At 49.8% G+C, this 26,022-nt stretch overlaps 1 protein-coding gene across 2 annotated transcripts in view; it reads left to right on the top strand.

The window, feature by feature from the left end:
- Positions 1–26,022, top strand: part of TCF7L1 (transcription factor 7 like 1) — a 154,446-nt gene that overhangs the window by 112,968 nt on the left and 15,456 nt on the right. For both annotated transcript variants that reach the window (XM_059405706.1, XM_059405705.1), the window contains exon 4: positions 21,905–21,988. In XM_059405706.1, coding sequence (XP_059261689.1) covers positions 21,905–21,988 — 84 coding nt within the window. The remainder of the gene's footprint in view (positions 1–21,904; positions 21,989–26,022) is intronic.

The following is a 26,022-nucleotide window of genomic DNA, read 5'->3' as shown; positions in this document are numbered from 1 at the left end:
GTCGGGGGAGCGCGATGGAAGGCTCACAGAGGGACAGGGAGCCCCGGGCAGACCTCTCAGGTCTCCCCAAACCGCCTCTCTTGTGTCTCGCATTTCCTGGACGGCTCATTGCTGCACCAGGGACGGGTCCCCGGAGGTCAGACCGGGTGGACTCGCCCCCCTTCATTAAGGCAAACCCTGCTGCACGTGTTCTAATGGCATCCACAAGAAGAAATGAGGATAATGGCTAATGGCCCTCCAGCGCCGACAAGGAACCAGCCCCTCAGGTGCATTTCCCCGATTTATCCTCAGTAGTGTCAGTAGTGCCGTGGGCCGAAGGCACTTGTTCTCACCCCCATCTTATAGGCAGGGAGGCTGGAATTGAAATAGAAGAAGAGAGAGTGTTGCTTCTGATTCATCACATAAAGAAACTAGGAGTGAGGTGGGTGGCGCCTGGGGGACGCAGTCAGTTAAACCTTCTGACTCTTGATCTTGGCTCAGGTCATGATCTCGGGGTCGTGAGATCGAGCCCCATGTCGGGCTCCATGCTCAGCCCAGAGTCTGCCCGAGATTCTCTCCCTCTCCCTTGGCCCCTCCTCCAGCTTACACACACTCAATCTAAAATAAATAAGTAAAATCTTACAAAAAAAAAAAAAAAAAAAAAGATGGGGCAACTTGGGTGGCTCAGTTGCTTAAGCATCTACCTTCAGCTCAGGTCATGATCCTGAAGTCCCAGGATCAAGTCCTGCATCGGGCTCCTGTCTCCACAGGGAGTCTGCTTTTCTCTCTGACCTTCTTTCCTTTCATGCTCTCTCTCACAAATAAATAAACAAAATTTTTTTTTTAATTTATTTTTTATTTATTTTTTTAAAGATTTTTATTTATTTATTTTACAGAGAGAAATCACAAGTAGATGGAGAGGCAGAGGCAGGCAGAGAGAGAGAGAGAGAGAGAGAGGGAAGCAGGCTCCCTGCTGAGCAGAGAGCCCGATGCGGGGCTCGATCCCAGGACTCTGAGATCATGACCTGAGCCGAAGGTAGCGGCCTAACCCACTGAGCCACCCAGGCGCCCCAATAAACAAAATTTAAAAAAAAAAAAAAAAAAAGGAAAAGAAAGAAAGAAAGAAACCTTATCTGTGAAGTTCAGACGAGAGCCTGGCCATTTGTTAACACCCATTTGAGAGATGTTTCAATGGTCATTTATCACATGGGTGTGGGATACTGTGCTGCGGTCTGTTCTATGGATATGGAAGTAAAAATCATCACCTATCTTTCTTGCCTTCAGGAAGTTCAGGGTCACTTCAACCCTTGCAGGTAGAACGGCTCCATCCGAACAGCAGAGTGTCATCATCTCTGGGGCATAACAGTTAATTCTGCCAGGATTTGGAGGTTTTATTCTAATCACCGCACATTTGCTCACCCTCAGTGATCACATCTACTGGGACAGGCTGCACACAGGTCTGCTGAGATCCTTCTTGCCAACAACCTTTCTGCCATTTCTGATCAGTATCTTTGTGGTCTACAGTGGTTGTGTAGTAGTTGAACGTATACTCAGGAGTATTATTATGGTTTCCAACCACTTACAGAATTATTTCTGGGGTGTGTGTATGTGTGTGTTCCAAAGCCAAAGCTTATAAAATTTACTTCTGATAATATCAGTAGAATTATTTAAGCCCCTAAAACCCACCGTTAAAGTTAACTGTAATACCAGAAGGCCCTCAGGCGAAACCTCTGGCTTCCCCAGGCCTGTGGCCACTCAGTGCAGGCATTAAAGGAAAGAGCACTTTGGAGGGTTTGCAGCGATGGAGCATGAGAGCTTGGGCCACCGAAGCCGCCTGCTGAAGGGTGTGCCATTGACACTGGGTACGAGAGGATACTGCACACTGGGGGATGGCTGACTACGCCAGGACCCCTATGTCTGGACAGAGGGCATAAGGACCGGAGGACAGGCTTTAGCTATAACCAAAAGCCAGCCTAAGTGATCGGGGCGAGTAGAAGTAGCTGTGGTCCAAGCCAAGAAGACTGCAGTGTGCACTCGGGGCTTCCTCTCCTGAGTTGCTCTGTCAGTTCCCTCGGGCCGTTGACAACTGTAAGGAGCGAGGGACAAAGCAGTCAGCCGGGTCAGGGGCCGTGGCTGGGAGGACTCTGTGTGCCTCAGGTACCCAGTAGGGAAGTAGACATTTCCCTCAAGGACTTGTTAAAGGTCTGGGTTCAATGTGTCCCAGAAAGACTTTTCCCCCAAGATGTTGCCAAAAGGGAAAGAGAGCAAAGTGCAGGAGGGTGAGCTTGTATATATATGGCAGATGTGTGGCCGCCGTAGGGTTTCCTAGGACCCTTGAAAGCAGGAGTGTGGAGGTGGTGCTGAGGCTGCCCCTGAGCAGGTCTGTGGCACAGCCCCTGTGGGTACCATGCGAGGACTGAGGGAGCCTTACTCCTGAGGCAGGGGCTGTTGAGGGACCTAGTCATCGGATAGTGCTGTGCCCTCTCCTCACTCTGGATCTCTAGAAATAACAGGCCATTGGAGGGGTCTCAGCATCTGTCTGTCTGTCTCTCTATGGACACTGTGATGGTTCACATCCTTCAGATGCACCTGGGGAGAGCAGAGGTCCCTTAGGACCAGCTTGCCAGCACTTGGGCCACTGGCCAGAGGTGCCCAGGATGGTGAGCCAGCCTCTGGCAAACCATGGCAGCTTTTTGCCAAAAGCTCAGGGGCATGAACAGGGAGAACCTCAGAGAATTGAGTAATGTGGGCAACTAGAACATGGCGGGAGGAGGGTATTGTTGGAGCCTGGAGTCATGTGCTGGAGATGCCAAGAGCAGGCTGGGGCCATCATGGCCAGAGGGCATTTGTTCTGCAACATCTGGGGGCCACCAGAGCTTTTGGTGAAACAGTCCGTAGCATGAACTATAGGCTGGCCTGAGGAAGGGGAGAGGCAGGGGGGTCAATTAGGAGTCTCTGCAGAGGCCTAGGGCAGCAGTGAGGAGAAGAAGGTTTTGAGAGATGAGTTAGAATGACGGGACTTGGTCCTCCGTCGGATGTGAGGGTGAGGGAAAGAGAGAAGAACCCAAAACTATCCCCAGGTTTGTATCGTAGTCAGGGTGGCCATATTTGTGGCCTACGTTGGTTGTCTGGTGTATTAGTCAGTGTTCTCCAGAGAAACAGAACCAGTGAGGGGTGTACGATGCATGCATTCATGGGCAGTTACAGAGGCTTATAAGTCCCAAGATGGGCAGGGTGAGCCAACAGACGAGAGGCCCAGGAGCGCCAATGGTTTAAGTCCAGTCTGAGGCCTCAGACCTGGGAAGCAGGTGAGCCAGTGCTTTTGTTCTGTTCAGGCCTTCAACTGATTGGATTCCCTAATTGACGGAAGGCACTCTGCTCTCCTCAGACTACCATTTCAAATGTTAATCTTATCCCAAGACATCTAGAATAATGTTGAGCAAATATCTGGGAACCCAGTGTCCCAGTCAAGTTGACACTTAAAATGAACTTTCCCATCCCACGTAATTGTTTAAAATGTTCCCATTTACTTCAAAAGAACACTCGTTTGTAAGATTTAGGAAACTGGATCAGTGCTGGGTTTTGATGAGTGTGGGATTGAGCTGCCTGTGGCAAGGTGTAGAGGAGGCAACTGGAAATGAGGGGTGAGGGCCTCAGGAAAAAGGTTGGGGGCAACCACAGAGTTGAAGGTGATCACCATATGGCTGCTGACCAGCCCACAGGGGTGGGTCTGCGGACAGTGAGGACTGAGAACACCAGCCTTTGAAGGGTTTAGGCTAAGATTCTAGAAAGAGGTAGGGGGTGAGTGTAAAAACTAGCAGAAAGCTGGAGGTAGGGGAGGTAGTCTCAGATCATCATGGCTTGTTAGGGAAGAGACCTGAGAAATGACACTGGATTTGGTAGTTAAGAGGCCAGCAGCAACCTTAACAAGGACAGTGTCCGCATTATGGAAGCCGGATTACACTGGGCCAAGGCGCCAGGAGGAGTGGAAGGGGCAAATGAGGGTGTCTTTGTTTTTTATAAAAAGACTCTAAGGGAGAAGCACCCCCAGCAGCACAGGGGCCCACCCAACTGGGGGCCCCTGGCTACCTGTACTGGCTTTCCTTATTTGGGAGGACAAATGGAAATCTAGGAGGAAGAAATTAATGACCCATTCAAACCATGACTCTGAGTTTAATTCAGCATGTGTTTGAGTGACTCTGAGTATGCCTGACCCCGAGAAATGGTTGAATAGTGTGGGGACATTGAAGAATGCAACAGAGAAAATCAAAGTGGATCAAATAGAGAAAAAAGCACTCATATGAGCCACACTTACCTTGTCTGGCTCAGTATGCATCATGGATCTTAGGATAGGGAGAGGTCATTGTCACCCAGTTCACTGTTTGCTTTTCAGAGCCTGTGTGTAGGAACGAGGGCCTTAGGAAGGAAGGGGCAGAGATGTGGATTCATGGGGCCCTCAGCCACGGGCCCTGAATGATGCCTGACCAGCTCCCAGCCCTGCTTCCCAAACAGCTGCAAGAAAGTCCAATTCTGTAAGCAGCTTTGTACACCGGCTGTACCTTGAGTTGGTGTGCTACTGGGTTAGTTGGGAGATAACATGAGATTCGAGAAATGTTTTGAGGGCTTCTGTGTGCTAAAATGTACCCCCTTCTCAGCCCCATTAACCTAGCCTTGAATATTTGAAATTCCGTAAAGACTAAGCCCTGGACTTGGTTGGAGAGGTTGGGGAATATGACACGGCCCCTCGCCCAATCCAGAAATGAGGCATGTAATATGCTGTCGCCCTCCAGAATGTTGAAGGAACACAGCAAGTTGCCCAGTAACATCATCAGGAATCATGGCTGCAAGCACATCCCATCTAACCCCTTGAGCAAGGGCCGCTCTCTGGTTTTAGATTCTCCATATTCACTAGAAACTTCCACGTTGAACCTTACCCAGTTAATTGTTCCTCTGTAGTAAAGATAATATTACGGGCAAGGATGCAGGCAGGGCTGAGACCAGGGTACCCAGCATCCAGTAGCACTAAAAACCACTGAGTGGGTAGGCGGGTAGATGCTTGCTCTGGGGGCTAAGGAGAATGTACAAGGGGCAGGACACCGATCCACGGAAGCCATCTTTGGAAGAGAAGCCCAAACAGTGTGTAGAGCTGCAGATGGGGGGTGGAGGGGCGAGGGGTTGTTAGCATCTGGAGAAAAGCCCACAACAGCATGACCTGGAGAGCTTTTTAAAAAAAAAAAATGGGTTGCTTCAGCGCTACCCAAGAACTATCAGACCATAATGGGGACCAGGGGCGGGAAACCGTTTTCTAAAGCTCCTTCAGGCAGCTCTCCAGTACCCTGGACAATCTCTACAGCTCTTCCCTTCTGTGCAGAATGGCACTCAAATCTTCCCTCTTTGGGGCCCCCTTCTGTGTGCAGGGAAGGGAAAGAGCAAGAGGAGAGGCCCAAAGTGCAGGGCCTGCAGACCGGACCCTTCCTCAGCCACGAGAGGGTGTCTGCAGCTGGCGGTCGCCACACCCCCGGCCCAGCGCATCTTGCCCAGGGCTTGGCAGAGATTCCTAAGTGGCTGAGATCACCCTTTTTCAGGCCCTAATGGGGATGGCTAGAAAGAATTGTCAGGGGCAGGCTACCATTCAAGGGAAAATAGCACTTAGAAGTTTAGAAATGTGACACTAGAGATTGAGTATAGCTTCTACAATTGGGGTTTTTTTTTCAGACTGGTTTTATGTCTTTAGGATTTCTGTGCGAAAAGTGATTTTTTTGCATGCACTTGTTCTTACTTTTGAGGAGCAATGCATACTTTGTCAAAAGAGGGAAATAAAAGGAACCCATAATTTTGTCGCCCAGAGATCAGTTCACCTTTTAGTGTATATCCTTCCAGATCTTTCTTTAGCAGGTACATAAAGATACATGGTTTTAAAAGGTGGTATTGTACATGTTTTGTATCCTGCTCTTCCACTTAGCAATATATAGTAAACAACTCTCCCTGTCTGTAAATACTGGCCTACTTCATAAATTCAGATAACATCATTGCAACACAGTGTACTTCATATCTTTCGGCTGTGATAAACAGGCTTCGATGAACTTTCTCACAGCTACATTTTGCTCACATCCTTAATTATTTCCTTAAGATACATTCCTACGGGTGGTAAGCCTTTGGAAGGCTTGATACATGCCTCCAAATTGCACAAGAAAGGTTTACTAATTTACCCTCCCACCAGCGAGGTTTGAAAAGTGCCTGTGGTAATTAAAAAAGAGAAAAGCCTTTGCCAATCTGACAGACTAGAAGTATTTAACTCCTTAGTGAGTTAGTTCATCACTTCTTTATCTCAAATGCTGCACACAACCGGAAGTAGAACCCAGAGATTTTCCTTGACTGCTTGGTTAAGTGCCTGGCCCCGAAGGATCTTTTCTGTTGGACTCACTAGGTTTTCCAAGGTCTTTCCTTGATGCCAGGTATCTGTATCCAGAGCCTTTGTTCCCCTTGCTCATTGGCCTTGCCGGCTTCCGGTGTGTGCATGCGAACCACCAGGGGGCAGTGTGGAGCTGCGGCTGCCCTTGGCACAGGGAACTCTCCACTGAGACAGTCAACTTAGACAATCACTCCTTTGTTGGGTGTTAAACATGACTCCTGCTGCTTGGCATTCATAATGTTGATTTGCTTAGAGTAATAGTTTATCCCCTTCCAATTATTTTTATATGTTCCCCTGTAGTTGATAGGTTGGTTGCAAAAAATAACCTGATCAATACCAGCCCCCAAACCTGGGTTATTCTAACCTCAACTCTGCCAGTGGCCAGAGCGCCCTTATCTGACAAGTGTCACAATGGGCTAGAAGCGTGGTATAGTTGTTGTTGTTGTTGTTGTTTCTCTTTCTCTTCCGACAGGAGTATAAATGAAGGGATTACTAAGAGTGTGGGTTTGGAGAGGAGATGGGACTTGGGCAGGTTACATAAACTCTTGCTACCTCAGTCTCTCCATCTGTTCAATGGGGAAAATAGCATCAACATATAAGGTTGAGAGGGTCCAATGATATAATATAATACATGGTAATAGCTTGGGACGGTGCCTGGCACCAGCTAACTCATTGGTCAATATTATCTTTAGAGCAATCTGTTTACTCTTCTCTGCAGACCATTTGCTCTCTTTGGCTCTTGCACCTCTGTATCTGCTTACCTGAAATGTTACCGGCATCAGACAACATGATTTCAGCAATATCGTATCCCATAGCAGCCCTGAGCAACACAGTCCCACTGTCATGTCCCCCACTACAGAAGACCCAAGAAATACCAGGTTCTGTATTATAATCAACATATACACTATAGGGGAAAAAATGAAAACCCTTGGAAGCAGATATGATAACCGCGAATGTTTGATTTCATCAGTCCTACTGTATTAAGTAAACAGAGTCTTTATGGGCCAACAGACTAGAATGAATGGACAGCCACTCACTCTATCCATTGTGTTCCTAAAAGGTTATGATTATCACTGTTCTCACTGCTCTCACCGGAGGCCAGCAAATTAAGGGCTCTGGTAACAACCCCAGGAACATGGCCAGTGATGGCCTTTGGCTTTTGAATCCATCCCCCACCCCCTCCTGGAACTGGCCGAGAAGCAACACTTGGAGAGAGAAGCCCTCGCATCCCTCATTAAGTCTAAAACTCAGTGCACTCGTTACCCAGCGCTTCTCACAAGGGATGTGCTGTGCCTCGGGCTTTGAGGATCCAAGACACAAATAAGTTTTGTTTCCCATGGGAGGAGGAGGAGGTGACGCAGGATCCATGAGTCTGGCTACAGGCCGGGAGGTCAGCGGGGCAACACGGTGTGTGTGAGACCATGAGGCAGGACTGAGCCAGGACAGGGAGTGGATAAAAAGCCACTGCCAAGGTCAGGGGTGTTAGAAATGGGAAAAAATACACTGTGGACAGGACTTAACGACTCCCCTTCTTCCTAGCCAGCGGAGAGTGAGGGAAAAGGGAAAGGGACAGATTTCTTAGGTCTTCACTTGGGAGGGCGTTGGACGGTGGTGGGTCTGGGCGAGAAGCACTTGGGAGGAAGACTGTGGTATGTCTTGGGACATGTTGACTTCTGGGTTTGGGTACACAACCTCTTCTGGTTCCTGGGGATATCTCCACCCATGGTTTGCAGTAGCCTCTGGATGGCCATAAACATGTGATTCTACAACAGTGTTTCCCTACGGGGCCCTATATCCCCATCATCTTGGCCCCATAGCACCTATGTTACTCACCTAATTTGACTTGACTCACCTTTCCCCCCAACTTTTAAAAAAATGGAGCTTCACTAAAAACAACAGTATCCAAGAAATCGGTTTTCCTTTTTTTACATTTACAATGCGTATCTATTTTGATGCCTGTTAAAATGAAGAGTTTAAATACTAAGAAATGGGTGTTGTTCAGCAAACTTGAAATGGGAACTGGGAATGACGTGCCAACACCCTCTCAGGAAGGGAGAAGGAGGAGCCATGCGAGTTTGGTGCTGGGACGAGGGATTCGTGGTGCGCCCACAGTAAATGTTCACTTCCCATAGCCCTTCCACTATCCTATCCTAATTTTGGCGCCCTCACTTCAGTACCAGTGCAGAATCATTTGGTGGTGCCCTGTGGGTGACTGACCCACCTGTGCCCACACACGGCAGGCCCACTCGGTTGGGACGCAGGAACCTATCCTTTCGGTTCCCTAATCAGGAGTGACCGCCCTGTGTCCAGAACGCTGGTGTGGCCTTATTCTTAGCATCCTCCCTAGCCTGTTGGGGTCAGAGAGCGCCCCCAGAACTGCCCACCAATGGAGGGACCTCCTCAGACATTTCCCACTTCCCAGTGCCCAGGAGTTGTTGACTTTGGCCAGCGCTGGCTGCAGGACTGCTGGAGAAGGGTTCTGGAGGGAGGCTCTTGTCGCTCTGGGCGCTGGGAGGCCGCTCCAGGCCGCCTGGCTGTTCTTTTGTGCTGTGTGTTTTACTCGCCCATGATAAGCACTTCCTGTTCCCCATTGATTATACACAGATCCTGCTTCCTTTCTCCTCAATACCTGGGATGCTTTCCAGCTTCTCCTCCCACAGGGGAAAATCCATGAACTTTAGAATTCCCAGGCCTGCTTTTTGGTCAATGGGCTTCATGCAAGTCATTATTCTTTTTGCTGTCCTGTCACATTCTTTGTGGCTCCTTCACCTCTGTCGGGAGACTTAGTTCCTCACTGTGCCAGCCTAGAGACAAATATTGCCGAGTCCTGGTCCTACCCTCCCTTCTTATTAGCCAGAATATCTCTATCTGCCTTCGGGCATAAATCAGACAGAATAAATGGACTGCACCTCCCAGTTCAGTTTTGATCAACTGTTAGTGGCCACCTGGTGTATGGCAGTGAGGATTTTGAGCTCTTCACCTAAATAGGGAAGAACGTCATGATCTGCTAGCAGTGTCCCCCATGGGCACAAGAGGGGGTGTGGCAGCCTTCACGCTCTGTATCTGCTACCCCAAGACTCCAAGGTAAGATCGAAGCTTCTTGAAGACCGAAAGCGTGCTCGTGTACCCTTTGAGTCCTACCGTAACAGTCCAGAGCTCTGCATCCTGTTCCCAGCTGGACATCAACTTGTTTGTGGCCATGGGAAACTCTAAATCCAGAAGCTTCCAGCAGATTTGTTTCCCCCATTTTAATTTATTTTTTATTTATATTTTTTTTTAACATTTATTTATTTGACAGGGAGAGGATGAGAGAGGGAGAGAACATGAGACAGGAGGAGAGGCAGAAGAAGAAGCAGGTTCCCCTCTGAGCAGGGAACCCAATGCGGGGCTCGAAGCAGGAACCCTGAGATCATGACCTGAGCAGAAGGCAGACACTCAACCAACTGAGCCAGCCAGGTGCCCCTTGTTTTCCCCATTTTTAAAAAGAGGTTGATAATACCTGCCTTATCTTTATTTAGGGGTCATTAAGATGAAATGAGCTAATTAATATAAAATGCTTTAAGAAGTAAAATGACTACAGAAGTATCTTGCCTGTTTGACCCAGCTCTGCAGCCACCTCCTGCAAGAAGTTTTCCAGTTTTTCCATGGGAATCCTGCCCACCATAACCCCTGTCTTCCGGGAGCCTGTCATTTGCTGACTTACTTAAGGGCTTAGAAGAATCTTCCCTGGGGCTTGTCCTGCACAGAAACCGTTACCTCATGGAAGGAGCCCGGGTCACATTCATGGAGTGCTCCATGCAGAGCCTTGGCGGCTTCTCAATCCCCTTTGTTACCAGGCAGTTCTTGAAGATTGGGAAGCCACCTGCTACCTTTAAATAGCTTAGTTTTATATTTTAGAATGATATTTCTAGGGGCAAGTGACGGATGGACTCGTGGAGCTGGGGAGGGAGACAGAAGCAGCTGTGACACCAGAGAGAAGGATCTGGGATGCCTTAATCTCTGTCTAGCACCCTGTTCTTTGATATAGGTGCTGAACATTCTGTTAGTTGGAGGCAACAGAATGCACACCACCCTCCCCTTCAGCCTGACTTGCTACCGCCTACCGCTTCCAAGATACAGTCTGGAACAGAACTGAACCAGAGCCGGGAGACCAGAAGCAGACCCGAGTCTGCTGCCATTAGCCCAGCCAGGAAATAAGGAAAGCCTGAATTCCCAAAATCTAGAAAGAGGCCTGGGATCCTTGGACCTTGTTGGCCAACAGGAGGTGGGGGAAGCCAAGATGTGAAGGCAAATTTTGAGGTTTCCAGTTGGGAAAACTGAAGGCCACGGTTAGGGAAAGGAAATTAAGAGAGGATTCGTTTTTTGTTTTTTTTTTTTTAAAGATTTTATTTATTCATTTGACAGAGAGAGATCACAAGTAGATGGAGAGGCAGGCAGAGAGAGAGAGAGAGGAAAGCAGGCTCCCTGCTGAGCAGAGAGCCCGATGCGGGACTCGATCCCAGGACCCTGAGATCATGACCTGAGCCGAAGGCAGCGGCTTAATCCACTGAGCACCCAGGCGCCCCAAGAGAGGATTCGTTTTAATGGTTTTGCTTACTACTCTTGCTATGATTCAGTTCATGGTCATTGTCAAAATTTCAAAGGAAGAAGAAAAACACAAAGAAGACAGTAAGGAAATTGCCTGAACTGCTCAAACCCAGTGATGTCATTTTGGTGACTGTCCTTCTAAGTTTCTGTGGTGGGCTCTTCTCCCTAAACAGTTTGTCTGAGACATTTACTCAGGTCGATACAGGTAAATGAGCCAGAGGGTACCTGGAGGCAGAAACCACAGGAGACCAGGGAGGGGAGGGCTTCCATGTGGGAGTGTTTCCCCAGAGCTGCCAGATGAGCTGGGACCTGAAGGAGATGTGCCAGGTTCGGTAACGAGAAAGCCACCTCCCTTTCTCGCGTCCTCAGTGTCCTTGCAGTGACAGAGACAGTCAAGTGACTGGAACAGAAGCCAGACCGCTGAGTGCTGAGGTGTGGATGGGAAGGGGGTGAGGAGGAGAGCATCAGAAGGACTGGAAGGGAAGGAGGGAGATGAGAGAGTGGGGCTGTGCACCAGTTCTCTGCCTACCCAGCCCCAGCCACAGTGACTTCCCGGGCTCTCCTCCTTCTCCTCCTCCTCCTCTTCCTCTCTCTCCTCCTCCCTCCTTCTCCTGCTTCTCCTGTTTCTCCTCTTCCCCCTCCCCTTCCACATGCATCTACCCCACAGGCTGTGCCTGAAGATCTGCTCTTCTTCCCTCCGAGTGAAGGTCAGGAGCAGTAGAGGTCACACGGTGCTTTGTAACTCATGGGGAGCCACGGAGAGCCCTCTACCACGCAGCTCCCCAAGGCTGCCATGGCGCCTGCAGATGCCATACCCATTCCCTGCTTTTCCCTGTTGCTCCCTCACCCCACCCCCCAGAGGTGGTAAGCCCACTTCCTCCTGGCCACACACATCCTTTGTCTTTCCTTCAGATCATTACCTGTATGTGTGACAATTCCCAGCCTCACTTAGTAAGAGAAATGCACGTTGGAAGTAGAAGGAGCTGCCGCTTTTCCCCTGTCAGTTTAGCAAAGATCGGTATGTTTGATGACATTGTGGGCAAGGCTGAAAGCTCTCTCATATGTTCCTGGTAGCGGTCTAGACTGAGAAATTTGATAATACTTCTCAAAACCTTAATGTACGTACCTTTTTTTTTTTTTTTTTTTTTTAAAGATTTTATTTATTTATTTGACAGAGAGAAATCACAAGTAGATGGAGAGGCAGGCAGAGAGAGAGAGAGAGAAGCAGGCTCTCCGCTGAGCAGAGAGCCCGATGCGGGACTCGATCCCAGGACTCTGAGATCATGACCTGAGCCGAAGGCAGCGGCTTAACCCACTGAGCCACCCAGGCGCCCCAATGTACGTACCTTTGACCTAGCAGTTCCGCTCCCAGCTGGGAAAGTATCTTGCAGCTGTGTTCCTGCATGAGCATAATGAGCGTTTGGGGACATGGACTGCAGCGAAGATTGGGAAGCACTTACACATCTGTGCGTAGGGACTGTTTGTAGAATATGGCATTTCTGTGTGATGGACACCATGGAGCCGTTCCCCAGAATGACTCAGCTCTGCTTTGTGGCTGGGTGATCGAGATGGGGGCACAGACATGCAGGCTGGAGAACAGGGCACAAAGCTGCACAGGGCAGAGGCTCCTCTGGCCAAGTCTGAGTGGAGGGCCAGGACAGATTATCTTACCCAAAGCGAGGGTGGTGCTGCCTACATAGGCCGCCATAGCCATGATGAGGCCCAAGGCAGGAGGGAGGGAGGTTCCCGGCAGAGTTCAGCTGCGGGGAAGGAGGGCTAGACCTCTAAGGCCACTTGCTACCAAGAAGCTGCTCTGCTCTGAACGGTGTGTTTATCACCATATATGCTAGGTAGTGAGCACGGAAACAACCTGGGCCTGGCAGACCCCAAGATCACAGACAATGTGAGAGGCTGCCTAGATGGACAAGACTTGTAGTTCTAGATTTCAGAAATTAGGACCCAAATGCAGTTTGACTTCTTTTGAACGTCCAGTGCTCTGGGGGCAGAATTTCCTTGCTCCTTTTAAAAGGAGCAGGCAGGGGCATCTGAGTGGTTTAGTCAGTTAAGCATCTGCCTTTGGCTCAGGTCATGATCTCAGGGTCCTGGGATCAGGCCCCTCATGGGGCTCCCTGCCCAGTGGGGAGCCTGCTTCTCCCTCTGCCTCCCTGTGTACTTGTGATCTCTTTCTCTCTTCCTCTGTGTCAAATAAATAAATAAAATAAATAGATAGATAGATAGATAGATAGATAGATAGATAGATAGATAGGAGGAGCCAGCAGCTGCCAGAGGAATATGCCTGGCCAGAGCATCCGATGCTGCGCCAAGGCCTCGGGTCTGCTTCAACCCAGGATCCCATGTATCAGTCTTCCAGACATCTGAGGCCAGAGCCAGCTGCCACCAGCCTGTCCTTAGCCTCTCTTCCCAACCCTGCCAGTGGGGACTCACCCTGGTAGCCTGACATTAGCCCTGGTGGGAGTGTTTGCTCTGCGGACACCAGCAAAGGCTACAAAGCGGGTTCTGATGTTTGCTCAGAGAGCCGCTTGCCACACATTGACTAGCTCTCACCCCTGAGCAGGGTCTCTCTGCAAGAGCACCCAGAGACCAGCGAGTGGTCAGACCCTGTGAATTGGCTGTCCTCTGGCCCTGGGTAAAGTGTCAGTGAGAGGCTCGTTGAGCAACAGTGACTTTCAATCTTAATGACCACACACGTATTTCCTAAGAGCTCGGCATGCGCTCAGCACTTTGCTTGGTCCTTTCCCTCATGGCTGCTACGTGCAGTAACAGAATTCTCCCGGGTGGTTGGTGCTTTGATCCCCATGTTACAGGTGGGAAACCAGAGGTTCTGAAAGGGGAGGTAGCTTCCCAGTGTCCACCGCTTATGAACAGGGACCTGCAAAGCCTCCTGAATCTGTTTATTGAGTTACCTCCATGCGTCTCCTCTCCCAGGAACCCATGGTGGTTTAGAAAGACATTTCACTTTTTTCTTCCATGGGAGGCCATCTGGTCCAGGTCCCTGCCTTCAGCCACTGAAGCAAAATGCCTCCATATTTTTAAAAAAATTTTTTTAACACATAATGTATGATTTGCTTCAGGGGTACAGGTCTGTGAATCATCAGTCTTCCACAATTCATAGCACCCATCATAGCACATACCCTCCCCAGTGTCTGTCACCCAACTGCCTTATCCCTACCCTCCACACCCCAACAACCCTCAGTTTGTTTCCTGAGATCTAGAGTGTCTTATGGCTTGTCTCCCTCCCCGGTCCCATCTTGTTTCATTTTTTTCCCTCCCTGCCCCCCACAACCTCCCATTCTACCTCTCAAATTCCTCATATCAGAGAGATCATGTGATATTGTCTTTTTCTGGTTGACCTAAAATAACCCCATTTTAAAGGTGAAATGGTCAGGCGCCTGGGTGGCTCAGTGGGTTAAAGCCTCTGCCATTGGCTCAGTCATGATCTCAGGGTGCTGGGATCAAGCCCCATATCGGGCTCTCTGCTCAGCAGCGAGCCTGCTTCCTCCTCTCTCTCTGCCTGCCTCTCTGCCTGCTTGTGATCTCTCTCTGTCAAATAAGTAAATAAAATCTTAAAAAAAAAAAAAAAAAAAAGGTGAAGTGGTCAAGGGGCACCTGGGTGGCTCAGTCTGTGGGGGCATCCAACTCTTGGTTTGGGCTCAGGTCATGGGATCGAGCCTTGTGTCGGGTTCCAGGGAGTCAGCTGGAGGATTCTCTCTCTCTGCCCTCTGTGCTGTCTCTTTCTCTCTCTCTCTAAAAAAATAAGTACGTCTTAAATAAAGGTGACATGATCGAGTTCCAGAGATATTAGAACAAGCGTGGAATCCTGGTCTCCCGCTTCTCACACTGTATCCTTCTACCACTGGAAACTGGCCTCTGTGAGGGGAGCCAATTAAAAAAAAAAAACAAAAAACACCTTTGGTCAAGTCTGTATGCGGAATTGCCAGATTCTCCGAATTGGAAAAGGAAGAGAATAGTTCAAGGCCATCCAGGAAAGAAGGGAGTTATTTGAGGGAATGGGCAGGGAATAGGTGTTTATGGGAACCCATAACCAACCCACTCTTATTTTTTAGTTTACTCTTCAGTCATGAAATATTTTTAGAGCCCCTTCGCTGCCAGTGCACAGGAGGGGCTCCAGAAATACTTGCTGACCCAAATGCTGTGACAGGTGCTTCAGAGAAAAAAAGTTGTTTTGTTGGTTTAAAACACTGCAGAAATGTGGTTCTAAATAACTTTTCCAAGGAAAATTATGTGTCTTACTACATGAAAAAGTAGCTTGTTTGAAGATATTTTGGATTTATTTCTAACAACCTATTAGCAAAACCTTAAGAAGGAACCCCGCCTTCTACACATGAGCGAAACAGAGAGGGTGACTGTGTTGGGGATATCGTGTCAGCCAGAAACCGAAGCAAATGGAGAAGCTGCTCCTCTTTAGGGGGAAAAAAAGGGGGGGGGGGGTCGGGGAGTGAAAGTATACTTTGCTTTTTATCCTTCTGCTCTTGGAACTATGTTTAATCCATCATGTTTGGAAACCGGTTCTAAATGCTTTCACTTTATATCTTCAGTGATTTCCTGAAACGAAACATTTGTTCTTAGTTGGGAGAGCGTTTCTGTCTCCGCACTAATGAGCCCATTGCTCAATGTTGGTAGACTTTCACCAAATTTAGATCAGCTATGTCCATTTTGACAGAAGATAGAGGATCTTAAACAGGCCTCCAGACGCTGGCAGGGTTGGGTGTCACAGCCTCTAAGCTGCATTTCCAAATTCTTGGCAATACGAGGCTAATTAACGTGGGAGCTCCGTTATGTGCGTTCCACGTCTCTAAAGGATTCAGAAGGAGACTGGGCAACCCAGTGCTACAGACACGGAACCTAGGCTTAGGAGGTCGATAAGGGCTTAAGCTGAAGATGGGACAAGGTCTGCATGCATCATGAATGCTGGCTTCTGGGCAAGAAACTGGGGATGTGAACGTGACCCTGGAGGAGCTTATGGTCCAAAAGATAGACAGAATTTGCAAATGGATAACAACAACACAGCATGAAGAATGTCATGGGAACACCAAGCACAGCTGAGGCACAGAGGTGAGAGTGCTTTACCAGTGCTCTGTGTGGGGAGCTGGGAAGGTGACCTTGGGACAGGGTTTTGAAGAAGGGTTTAGAGTTCCCTGCGAGTAAAGGATCTTGTTGGGGAGCAGCCGAGCAGATGGCAGAGAGTTTAGTAGGAACCTGAGCGCAGTTAGTGTTGAGGGGTAGGGGAGCCATGAGGGTTGAAGCTGGAAGAGGATAGGTTGGCCCCGGATTGCTGGGGAATCTGGGGGCTCTATCCCTTGACCCCACCAGCCAACCAGGAAAGGATTTTAAGTCTGTTGAATTAATTGGGTTTTATTTCAGTGTTTTGTTCCATGCCCAAAGTGGGACACAGGCTCACGACCCTGCGATGAAGGATCACGGGCTCCACTGACTGAGCCAGCCAGGTGCCCCCTGATGAGTTCGTTTTTAGAAGCTGAACTCTTACAGAATTTGGGAAGCCATTGCAGTAGTCCTGGTGAGGAATGATTATATGCCCAGCTGTGGCAGAATGGAGAGTAAAGAGAAACTGATTGTTGGTTCGCGTTTTTTTTATTTATAATACGATTCTTCGTGTTAAAAGAACGCACTTTGCACTATGTCCTTGTTACTGTGTGGTGGACAGCTGTGTGTCTGCCTGTGGGCCTGTTTTCCTACGTGGCCACACACCCCGTACAGTTTCCTAAGAGAGGTCTGCAAAAGTCCTCCTCTTTATTCAGGGGGCCTGGCGTTGGGGTCCCAGCGGGTCTGTTTATCACTGGGGGCTGGAGAGGCAGGAAAGACTGGTCTTCTAAACTGGGAGACCTCTGCTGTTGGAGCACAGAAACCGTGAGAGGGGAAAGCTAGAGGGGAGGCCCTTCTTTCTGCCGCAGGCCTGTCGCCATCATCAAGAAGTGAACGGAATTCTGAGGGGTGGGGTGTTCTCACCTGGGAAGCCTTTGGTGATGACCAGTGTCCTTGCTTCCAAATGTAGCGCACGCATGCCTTCTGGGAGCCCTACTGTTGATTCTGTAACATGAAGCTTTGCTTCCTTTCTTGCCCGGGCCCTGCCTAAAGGGTTTTCTGTGAGAACGTGTGAATGGGGAGAATGTGGGCGTTACCCAGAGTCCTGTAGAGTCCTGTCTGCACCACAGCAAGCTTGGGACCGGGCAGATTGGGGGGTGGGGGGTGGGGGGTGGGGGGGATCGCTGCCTCTGGGAGGTAGAGGGTTAATCTCCATAGCTCATTGGCAGTTCTGCCTCTGTCCAGGGCATGCTGGGATTTCCTCCCAGCTGTTTTACATCATGAAGATTTGTATGTGGGGGAAATTCCAGGGCACAGCTGCAATTAATCTGCTGCACAGTCTTCAAGCTAAGCAGGGATCCTGTAGGACCGATCTCAGCCTCCCTGCAGGAAAGGGGGTTCTGGCTGTCCAGGGAGAGCGCCCTCCAGAGGGGCCCTTCCCTGGGCCCGAGTGGAATGGAAATAGCCCGGCCAAGAAGCAGCACTGAGGAGGGGGCAAGAAGCAGAAAGGGAACCAGAGCACAAAGATAAAGAGGTGCAGCCCCCTTGACAAATCATGAAGCCAAAGTAACACCGACCGCAATGCTTGATGGAGATAGCACAAAAAAGAAAACTTCTGCTCACTCTTAGGCATGCAGAAGTAAAAATCTTAAGACACCCGTGGTTAGCATTCCACAGTGCAGTGCAAGAATGAACAAGCCACCGTGACCGAATAGGGTTTACCTGGGGAATGCAAGGGTGCTTTCGTGTAAGAAGAATCTGTCCCCGTGTATCCGTACCACAACCGAGGCAAAGAAAAGAAACCACACGACCGTTTTTGGTAGATTGGAGACAATTGAACAACTGTTGGAGTGAAAACAAATTAAAACCAGGAACAGAACCGTCCTTCCTTCATTAAGGTCAAGACAAGTTCTAAGCCACAGCCTTCGTCTGCTTAACCGTGAACCGCAACAGCACCGTTTACCCAAGTGTTTTCTGTGGGACCCCAGTGTCCAGAAAGAATTTCCCAGATTCAGTAAGAGCGGGCAGCTGCCTCTGTGTTCTGTCTCAGTCACGACATACAGTAGTGTATCAAGCAGCATGTGTAACTCGAAGGTGGTACTACTAACCATTTGGGTCTGGTTTTTTTTCTTTCTGTTTCTGAGGATCCCAAGAGAGTACTTATCCCGCATACAACACCCCTTGGGTGACAAGCATTGCTGTTGCTTGGCCATGGCTTGCCTCGATGCAACCCAGGTTCCCGTGTTTTGAACTCTAGAGAGCATCCGCCGCAGGGAGGCGGGGCCGGACCAGCTTCATCGTAGTGCAGTCTGAGCAGGGTACCCTCGTCAGGAGCCAGTTGGGGTGAGCAGGTGGACCCGAGACTGGGCTTGGAGAAACCAGCATCTTCGATTTGCCCACATGCCCTGACCATGCAGAGAATCTAGGCTCCGCCACACCTGTCTCAGGCCCTGAGGACATGCTCCCACCAATAGCTGGCCCTGGGGTCATGGGAGGGCTGACTTCGGGTGAGAAGCTCCAGCCAGGGAGAGTTTTATTGCCACGAAACACTGGGTGAGGCCTGACCAGCCTCACCTCCGCATCACAGCGGGACTGCTGGCCCCTTCCGCCCGGAGCCATGGTTCTGGGATGCTCAGCTGTCGCTTCTGAGTGCTCCTTCTTCAGAATTGCAGTCCAGAGGCATTTGATAGCGAAGTAACTTCTTAGGGGGGCTCTGATGTCTTTTTATAGGTTTTCCCCCCCACCCCCACTGCCCTCTGTCACTTGTTGCAAAATCTTAAAGAGCGGGCACCTGGGTGGTTCAGGTGGGTTAAGCCTCTGCCTTCACAGGTCATGATCTCAGGGTCCTGGGATCGAGCCCCTCACTGGACTCTCTTCTCAGTGGGGAGCCTGCTTTCCCCTTTTCCTCTGCCTGCCTCTCTGCCTACTTGTGAGCTCTCTCTCTCTCTGTTAAGTAAATAAATAAGAAATACCTTTAAAAAGATAAACAAACAAACAAACCTAACCAGGTCTTTAAAAAAAAAACTTTAAAAGGCAGAAAAGTTTAGAATAGGGGAAGGGACACTCCTCCATTTCCCTATCCCCAGACTGAATTCTTGCGCACCTGTACACCTACACTCCACCACACACACACACACACACACACACACACACACAGGAAGGATGGTTCTGTTCCTGGTTCTGTATTAGGTTCCAGCTCTTCAGCCAGTCGAGCAGGGACTCCCCTTGAGGGACAGTTCTGCCGCCCTAGAGGCCAGAGAAGCTGCCGCACATCCTGCCCTGCACAGGACCACTCCCACCAATCCGCCCCCAGTGCCTGTAGCATTGTGTGAGAAACCTGCACTCAGCTCCCACAGCCTGCTCTGCCTCCCAGCCCAAAAGGTCAGCATTCTCTCCTAAACGAGGATTCGGGCGGCTTCCTGTTTGATCTAAGCCAACAAGAAGAGTGCCCAGCCTGTGTCTTTAGGACTCCAGCTAGGAAACCAGATGCTGGTAGAGCTGGTGGGTTTCGGGAAGCCTTCTACTACGTTCCGTGTTGGGGTGGGTTTGGGACACTTCTCTTTGGCATGTGACACTTGCAATTGGGGTGTCGGGTTGTGACTGCTACGGAAACATCCCCACAGGAGAACACCGATGCGTAAACATTCTTTCAGCTTTGAGGTGGCCAGCCCTGTGAGAGACAGATAGGGACCGAGAAGAATCAGGCTGGGGTAGGGGTGGGGTTTCAAGAAGGTGATGTTATGGAAAGTGTTAGGACCTGTGTTGCAGAGAACAGTGTGGTGTTTGAAGTCGGGGAGCTCCGCGGCCACTCCCCTCGTAAAGCTGGGCTGGTCATTCACCCTGTGTATACCTCCCTTAGCACCTCTGAAAATTTGGGACAGTCACCTCTACTTATAACAGCAGGGTTCTTGTGAAGATGAAACCCATTTACGTGTGTGAGAATGCTTTGGGGGGCACCTGGGTGGCTCAGTCGGTCCAGCATCTGCCTTTGGCTCAGATCATGATCTCAGGGTCTTGGGATCGAGCCCTGCGTCGGGCTTCTTGATCAGCAGGGATCCTGCTTCTCCCGCTCCCTGTGTCCTCAGCAGCCCCCCCCCCCTTGCATGGGTGCACGTGTGCTCTCGCTCTCAAATAAAATCTAAGAAAGAAAGGAAGAGAGATGGAGGGAGGAAGGAAAGAAAGAAAGCAAGCAAGCAAGCAAGCGAGCTTTGGAAACTGTCCACATGGCACAAATGTTATTCACTGAGGAAATGAGTTTTAACTAATGATTCCAGTATCTGTCCAGTCCTTTAAATTTGCTAGAGGCATTGAAATCCCAGTTCGTTCACCTAGAAAGTGGAGGTTCTGGGTCGGGAAAGAGATGGGTGTGGGTGGGAAGGGTCAGCAGAACACAGGGACAGAATGCTATTCAATATGGCAGTGGGGAAGGAGGAACAGACAGGTACGAGAGGGCCCGGAGTAGAGACTGGCCTTATTTTTAGGGCCCCTAAACTCCCCCCTTTTATTCCTACTTCTCAAGCCTCCCACAGCCAGGCCTGCGTGGCCCATTCACCTGCTGTCAGTGCTGCCCACTGGCCCTCTGTAGATGTGTCTTAGGGTTATTATCCTTACCCATGGATGTTGTTTTGAAAGCCCAGACCCTGCCCTCTCAGTCCATGTTTGTGGGTGATGATGAGCAGAGGGGCACACCCATCCCACTTTCCCAGTCCTGGGCACATAGCTCAAGGCCACATCACGATTTATTTTTCCCCCTGGAATTGAATGACCAGAGCAAGGAATTAAAACTCAGAGACTTATTTCTGTCTCTCTGTGAAACTTCCTGGGGCCAGCATTTCTTACTGGAGGTGTAGCTTTCAAAGTAACCTCAAGAATTCTGTGAAGAGGCTGTGTAGCTGGTCCGCTGCCCAGAAGCACCATATCAGTGTTGACACTAAGACAACATGTGTGCTTTTGCCCCCAGCGAAGACTATTGGTTTGCTTATGGAAATGATAGCTGCCATTCATCAAACGTCTCCCACGTGGGAAGCATTGTGTTCTGTACTTGACATGGTCCCTAAGCCTTCTAACAACCAGTTAAATTCTGGACCTAGCCTTGCCTTACAATGAAGAAATCGAGACTTGGAGTTGTCAAGACTCTTGTCCAGGGTTGCACAACCTACACTGGCAGAGTGAGGCCCTCAACCCGTGAGCATTTGACTCTGGACCCCAGGGCCCCTCCCCTCCTCCCCACTCATCCTTTTCCAGGCCCTCCCCAAAAACTGCCAGGCCAGGGTTGAAGAGAGGCTTTTTGTTTAAAAAAAAAAAAAAAAAAGTGTGTGTGTGTGTGTGTGTGTGTGTGTGTGTAGAGGATTTACCGTTGAGTTTGGATTAGTACAAGGTAAGGTACTGGGCAATCTTTTCAGGGTCAGGAAACGCTAGATGTTAAATCAGCATCATAGAGTCTGGATGGTTATTACCCATGACCCTTCAGGTGTCCGGCAGATGGTTTTTATTCCTTCACTCCCAGAATCTCCTGGAGGCCGTGTCTTGGGGAGTCTTGTGTGTGGTGCTATAAGCCATGGGGATGAAGGAGGCAGGATCATCTGGGAGCCCTTGGTCCCTTGATGAGCCCTGCTTGTCCCATGACTAGAGCAAGCAGAACTTGACCCTCAGCCATCGGATCTTTGGACACGTTGGTTGGTGGTGACTGTAAGCGCGTGCTGTCCCTGGAGATGATCGTTTGGACGCAGACCAGCCAGGAGCTCCTGCCAGTGCAGTGAACCAGCAGGAGCCTCCCTGCTCACTTGGGGGTGCTAGTGAGACCTCATCTCACCAGCTATCTTGTGTTTTCTGTGCCCTGTGCAGTACCTGCAGATGAAATGGCCCCTCCTCGATGTCCCCTCCAGCGCCACGGTCAAGGACACCAGGTCACCATCCCCAGCACACTTGGTAAGTCTGTTTCCCCTTTGAGCACTGGAGGGATTCTGTCCCTCACCTCAGCCCATGGCATTGCATCCCTTCTGCCGTCCCGAAGTGGATGGGGTCCGGTAGCTTCAAGTGTGTGTGCCTCGGGGGAAGGGCTGAGCTGTCGGGGGTGGAATGGCATCACCTATGTGCCCCTCCATGCCTTGCACCTCAGCACACGCGCACATACCTCCCAGGATCGTGTGTGGTTAGCAGTGGCGGCCCGACCCTGGTCCTTTCCGCCGCCCCCTCCACCTGGGCAGTAGTGCCATCCTTCCGCCCTACTGGAGCTCCTGCTGCCCTGCCCCTTGTCCTCACAGGTGCAGGCAGCGACAGTCCAAGAGGCTTTCTTGTACAGGATGTTATAGGAGAGAATTAATTAAAACACATACAAATGAAAACCCCAGCAGGGCCACAGAGGTCTTTGTGCCAAGCCCTGTGGCAGCTCGGGCCCCAGGGGTAGAAGATCAGGATGGACCTGGAAGAGGGGAGCAGTGAGGTCCGAGCAGGTCTCACCTGCCCGGGGCTGGCAGGGGACTGACTTACAGAAGAGCTGGACCTGGGACATTGCATTCCAAGATTCCTCTTGGGAGCTTGAGGATCCCTGGGCTTGAGACCCACACAGCCTTGCAGGCTAACTGCTGTCACGTACTGTACAGTGAGCCTCAGAGTCTTAGAGGGTGCAGCTAGAAGGAAACCCACTGGAATGACCTACACATTTTACAGACAAAGAGACCTAGGAAAAGATGGTCTTATTTAAAAACATTGTTATGGGGCACCTGGGTGGCTTAGTTGGTTAAGCGTCTGCGTTCAGCTCAGGTCCTGATCTCAGGGTTCTGGGATCCAGTCCTGTGTCAGGCTCCCTGCTCAGTGGGGAGTCTGCTTCTCCCTCTGCCCCTCCCTCTGCTTGTGCTCCCTTGCTCACTCTCTGGCAAATAAATAAATAAAATCTTTAAAAATATATAAATAAAATAAAACATTGTTATGGAAAATTTCACCTGTTTCCTTTACCCATACTCCTACTACACTGGGTTGTTTTAAAGTAAATTCCAGGCATATCATTTCATCTCATTCAGGACATTTTAATACCCTGACAGCCCTTTTTCATTAAAAAGCTTAAAATCTGGTTGAGGAGAAAGAAGATACATGGAGCCCATATGATTTGCAGTAATCGTGAGAGCAGCTCACAGAGGCAGAGACCTTGGAGGTTTATAAAGGATGTCTTGTGTGGTTCTCAGGTGATGGTCACTGCTATCCACTGGGGAGGTAAGTGGGGAGAGGTGATTCCCACCCTCTCCAGGAGAGATCAGTGACTGTAGGGAACAGTCCAGTCCAGTGTGGGCTGCCCCTGAGAGGCTCTGTGGCCGCTCACCAAGGCTGAACAGCCCCAAGAATAGGCCAGGGGGGTGTCTCTGGTCCCCCAGAGACCTATTTGGGATGGCCAAGTGCAAGGTCCCGATGCCCCCTAGCGGTCAGTCATGGTGGAGTACAGGGCGTCCCACGTCCACCCTGCCACAGACCTGGCTAGTCCCCTCCCGGCACAGCTCGCTCTCTCTCTCTCTGTCTAACAGTTTCAAACCTTTGCTCACTCCCCCGCCGATCCTGCGGCCTCCCCCAGCCCACTCCAGTGGACCCTAACATGCAGGACCCTCCCTCCTTTCCTCCACCCACTGTCTCTGTGCATATTGTCTAAAATCTCCATCTACTTTTCAAGGAAGTGAGTTCCCTTTCATATTAGCACGGGTACCCATTGAGCTTCCCACCCTTTCTGTTGCCCAAAGCCCTCCACCTCTGAAAAAGAAAATAAAAACCCTGTGTCCCGCCCTCTTCCTGTTGCGAGCATTTTTATACTTCACTGGCGGTGTTCACTCCCAGCTTCTCCCACAAGAGCCAAACCCCCACCTCCATCACCGCCCCCTTCGTTCTGCTGGTCCCCTGAAGCCTGGCTCAGCTCGGCCACTGGCATCGGTCAGTGTTTCCAGCCCTCTGCTTCCTGGATTCCTCCTCTCCCCTCTCCAGGAGACTGGACCCAGAGACTCTAAAAGTTCTTTGCCCTCTCTAAGCCTCCATTCTCTTTATAGACTCTTTTCCTTAAATAAATTAAGGTACCTGTTCTCACCTACGGTCTCCCGTGTGAGTGACATAAAGATACACAAAATCCCTAAACTCTCAACAGGGGTCCATGCCTGTAGCTCCAGCAGCCAAGCAAATATATCCATGGACATATGGATGGATTATACAATATATACAACCATGGATGCACGGATTTGTCCGTTGCAGATACGTGCTCTGCGGACACTAATTCAGTGTGGGGTGCAGCAGGGGCTCCTCACTTTGTCAGAGTGGAGAAGCGTGAATAGTTGACACACTACAGTGTAGGTCACAAAATGGCTCATTTTCTAGTAAGGTGTATATTATCACACTGTGTATTCTAAAATAGAAAAACAGAGGGGCGCCCAGCTGGCTTAGTCAGTGGAGTATGTGACTCCTGATCTTGGGGTTGTAAATTTGAGCCCCAAGAGAGTCTTTAAAATCTTAAAAACAAAACAAAACAGAGGGGTGTTTGGATGGCTCAGGTAGTGACCCAATCCGCCTCCCTGCTCAGCAGGGAGTCTGCCTCTCCCTCTCCCTCTGCTCCTCCCCCTGTTTATGCACACGCTCTCTATCTCTCTCTCAATAAATAAAATCTTTTATTTTATTTTATTTATTTATTTGAGAGAGAGACACAGCAAGAGAGGTTGGAACGCAAGCAGGATGAGAGGGAGAGGGGGAAGCAGACTCCCCGCTGAGCAGAGAGCCTGATGCGGGGCTCTGGGATCATGACCTGAGCCAAAGGCAGACGCTTCATGAACCACCCGGGCGCCCCTCAATAAATAAAATCTTACAAAGAAAAGAAAAGCATAAACAGGCCTTGAAAGCTTTAAGAAACATTTATGGGAGGAGACCTTAACGTTAACTTGCAGTGCTACAGATTGGGAGAAGACCTTCATTCTCGGTTTTCCCGCCAGAGCATCTCATTCCGATTCTGAGATACACGTGTGTGTAGGAGCAAAGCCTGACACACCTGGGGAGCACCGCCTCTGTGTTGGAGGATGTTAACTCCATGGGTTTGAATCCCAGCCCTGCCTTTTCCTGTTGGTGCAGCTCTAGCCAAGTTATTGCTTTTTACATTGCTTTGGTTTCCTTGTCTGTAAAATGGGAACCAGAAGAGGTCTTGACCTCAAGAGTGGTGTGCAAATGAGCCAATGCATTGTGAGGATTTTAGAATTGCGCCTGCCACGGGGTGAGCCCTCCGTGACCATGAGCTCCCTGCTGTTGCCTGTCACCACTGCTACTCTTTTGAAGATGAGAGCGATTAAAATACTGTTTAATTCGCTGACTGAGAGGTGGTGAGGGCCTGCCTTAGGGGTCAGTTCAAGTGGACAGATCGCAAAGGTAATAGATGAGGAGTCCGTAGACTCTCATCTGCTCTGCCAAGGATACGATTTACTAGGTCTGGGGTACAGTTGGTATCTTTGTTTTTTTTTTAAGCTCCCCAGGAGATTCTAAGGGGCAGACAGAATGGAGAATCATTGCACGAATTGTAAATCAGAGGCAAATGGGGAGAAGGAGCTCGAGACAATTCCAGTTCACTAGGTGCTCGATTCCAGTTCACTAGGTGCTCGCTTCTTGAGGCTGGAGCTGGGAGCTGGGCTTGGAGGTGTTCAGAGGTCTGGACACTGGCGTTTTTATTAGAAAACTGAAAACACTCAATTAGGAGGTTTCATTTAGAAGCACAAGCAAAATATTTTAAGATGAGGTTTGCCCTGGGAGAAGGGCAAGCAAAGGAAACAGCCTGCCTACTAGGCAGAGATGGAGTGAGTCATGACAGAGCTACCTGTCAAGGAAATGTGTATAAACAAGCTGTAACTGGGCCAGGTAGGGATGGAGTTAAGTGTTCTTACGACTTGGATTTTATGCTTTAAAAACAAGCTCTAAAAAATGGAATGGCTCTGATATTTTATATGTAACGACTTGTA

The sequence above is a fragment of the Mustela nigripes genome, chromosome 7 (genome assembly GCF_022355385.1).
Source record: "Mustela nigripes isolate SB6536 chromosome 7, MUSNIG.SB6536, whole genome shotgun sequence".
In the NCBI taxonomy this organism is placed as follows: domain Eukaryota; kingdom Metazoa; phylum Chordata; class Mammalia; order Carnivora; family Mustelidae; genus Mustela; species Mustela nigripes.
This window is presented reverse-complemented; position numbering and strand designations above follow the sequence as displayed.